This window comes from Eimeria acervulina, genomic scaffold (assembly GCF_000499425.1).
Source record: "Eimeria acervulina Houghton genomic scaffold, Eah_scaff761, whole genome shotgun sequence".
NCBI classification, from domain to species: Eukaryota; Apicomplexa; class Conoidasida; order Eucoccidiorida; family Eimeriidae; genus Eimeria; species Eimeria acervulina.
This window is the reverse complement of record NW_013547160.1, coordinates 1-2,500: the sequence shown is the minus strand read 5'-3', so window position 1 is coordinate 2,500 and position 2,500 is coordinate 1. Positions and strand designations below refer to the sequence as shown.

The 2,500-nt window shown below is 49.3% G+C and overlaps 1 protein-coding gene across 1 annotated transcript in view; it reads left to right on the top strand.

Moving 5' to 3' along the window:
• EAH_00048400 (carbamoyl phosphate synthetase II, putative) overlaps positions 1 to 2,005 on the top strand; it is a gene marked incomplete at both ends in the record, with an annotated part of 15,111 nt that extends 13,106 nt beyond the window's left edge. Inside the window, 4 exons of the mRNA XM_013391407.1 lie at position 1; positions 485 to 862; positions 1,446 to 1,541; positions 1,887 to 2,005. The exon at position 1 is cut by the window's left edge and continues 80 nt beyond it. Coding sequence (XP_013246861.1) covers position 1; positions 485 to 862; positions 1,446 to 1,541; positions 1,887 to 2,005 — 594 coding nt within the window. The remainder of the gene's footprint in view (positions 2 to 484; positions 863 to 1,445; positions 1,542 to 1,886) is intronic.
• Between the last annotated feature and the right edge of the window lie 495 nt (positions 2,006 to 2,500).

Below are 2,500 nucleotides of genomic sequence, written 5' to 3'. Positions count from 1 at the left end.
GGTCTGTTGCTGCTGCTGCTGTTGCTGCTGCTGCTGTTGCTGCTGCTGCTGCTGCTGCTGCTAGGGATGCGCTTGTTGCTGGTGCTGCTAAGGGTGCTGCTGCTGCTCAGGATACTCATGCTGCTGCGGCTGCTGCTAGTGTTGCAGATGACGCTGTTGCTGTGGCTGCTTCTGATGAGGTTGTTGCTGCTAGTTTTGTTCTGACTGTTGCTGCTGGTTGCTGCCTAGGATGTTCTTGCTGCTGCTGCTGCTGTTGCTGCTAATGTTGGTATAGCTGTTTCTGTTGCCGCTAAGGGTGCTTTTGTTGCTGCTTCCTCTTAGCCGTTCCTGTTGGCGTTACGGCGTGTGTGCTGCAATATTCTTACTGTTTCTGTTGCTGCGGCTTTGCTGCTGCTGGTGCATCTGCTGCTGCTGCTGGTGCTGTTGTTTGTTTGTTTGAGGTCTTTGTGGGAATGTTGTATGTTTTGATATTTGGGGTGTATAGGGACATTTGACTTCTTGCAAAAGGGTATAAAGAGACTGTCTGAAGTTGGATCAGACGAAATAGCAGAAGAAGAATTCGAGGGAGAGGGGCCTTGGGGAGGGCTGCTGCCAGCGCGTGTAGAAGATGGAGACAGTCAGATGGGCCCCCTAAATGGGGCCTCCTTACTGGGTAGCCCTACGGATGGGCCTTTCAGCGACGACGGAGACAGTGAGGGGCCCCTTACAGATGGATGGTGGGGCCCCATAGGGGGGGCCCCATCCGAGGGGTCTCCTTTAGGGGGGACCCCCTTAAAGGCCTTGGGTACCCAGATTATTGCTGTAGCGAAGAAGGAGGCGCACAGCAACATACGCATCACCGCCAAAGAAGCTATTGAAAAAGGTTTGTTGAGAGCCCGCATGCATTCTTTTGTTTTCATGCATGCACACGAACAAACGAAGGGGCAACAGATCAAAGCAAACACAAACAAAGCGGGGGCGGGGGAGACAAGGAAACAGCAAAATGAAGCAAACACCAATAAAAAAAACGGCTGCAGCAGCAAACAGACGCACGACACTGCATGCAGAAAGGGGTACAGACAGTGGAGAGGCATAGGAGTACAAGCAGTAGCAGCTACTGTTGGAGACAGATGCAAATGAGCAAGAAAAGCAGAGAGACAGGCAGATATTAGGAAGGGCAGCACTATGCAATCCGTCATACAGCACTGACCAACACAAATCCTCCTGCTGCTGTTACGTGCTTGCTGTTGCTGCTCCTGCTGCTGCTGCTGAGTGAGGCTGGCGCTGCTGCAGCAGAGGATGGTGGAATGCGTGTAGTGCCGTGTTTTTGCACCTGCTGCTGCTTCTGCTGCTGCTTCTTCTGCTGCTGCTTCTGCTGCTGCTTTTGCTGCACGTTCTGTTTTGTATATATATTATATATATAATATAATATATATATATATATATATTTGTGCGTGTGTTGGAAGGTCTGGTGGAGATGGTTATAAACGTGCCAGGGCAGACAAACCACCGAGCGATATCTTCGGGGTACCGCATTAGAAGGGCTGCAATAGACTCGGGGGGTGAGTATGTTTTTATTTTTGGTTTTTGTTTATTGTTGTTTATGTTTACTTTGCTTCTTCTGTTATGTTCTGCGGACTGCTGCGGTAGTAATGAGACCCAGGGCCTCAGCAACGGGTCTTGTACAGTGGAAAGTATGAAGAAAATAATTAAGGGTTTAGGGTTTAGGGCTTAGGGTTTGTTAATCTAGAACAAACGTCTGCAGGGAATGGAAGGCCCGGAGACAGCGTGGGAGACAGACAGGGATAGAGTAAATATAGTATAGGGCTTAGGGTTTTGTTTGTTCTCTCATACAAAGAGGGAAGACCCTTTTGAGTGCTTTGTTTGTTCTTTGTTTCTGTTGTCAGTGCCTCTTCTAACCGACTTAAAAGTTGCTGCTCTTTTCGTTGAAAGCATTGCAAAGAAAATATACCGTGAACAAGAACACCAGCGCTTCTGGGAGGTTCGTGCCTGGGATGAGTATTAGCCTTGACCTCCTCTTGGAAATACAATTAACGCATGCACGCCTGTATGCATGCATGCGTTGATTGTATGCATGCATGCATGCATGCATGCATGCATAGCCAGCGCTTCTAGGAGGTTCATACCGGGGAGTATTATCAGCCTTGACCTCCTCCTCTTCTCGGAAATGCAACCAACGCATGCATGCATGCGTGCGTTGATTGTAGGCGCATGCATGAGTCTGTGCATGCCCGGGTTGAGGAAATGCATTTGTGGATTTATACATGTTTCAGTGGGGCTGGCTGCGTTTGCTTGACGAACCCCGCTTAAGGACGGATTGTATGTGCTGGTGGTGGTGTACATACACCTCTAATTGCCGCGGTGTGCCCACCTGTACGTACAGCAGGAGGTCTGTGGGATCAAGTGGACTTCAGCAAACGCGTCTACTGCATTCGCATGAGTAGACATACCAATGCATGTTGGCGCTGACGTTCAAGCAGCGCTTTAGACTATATATATA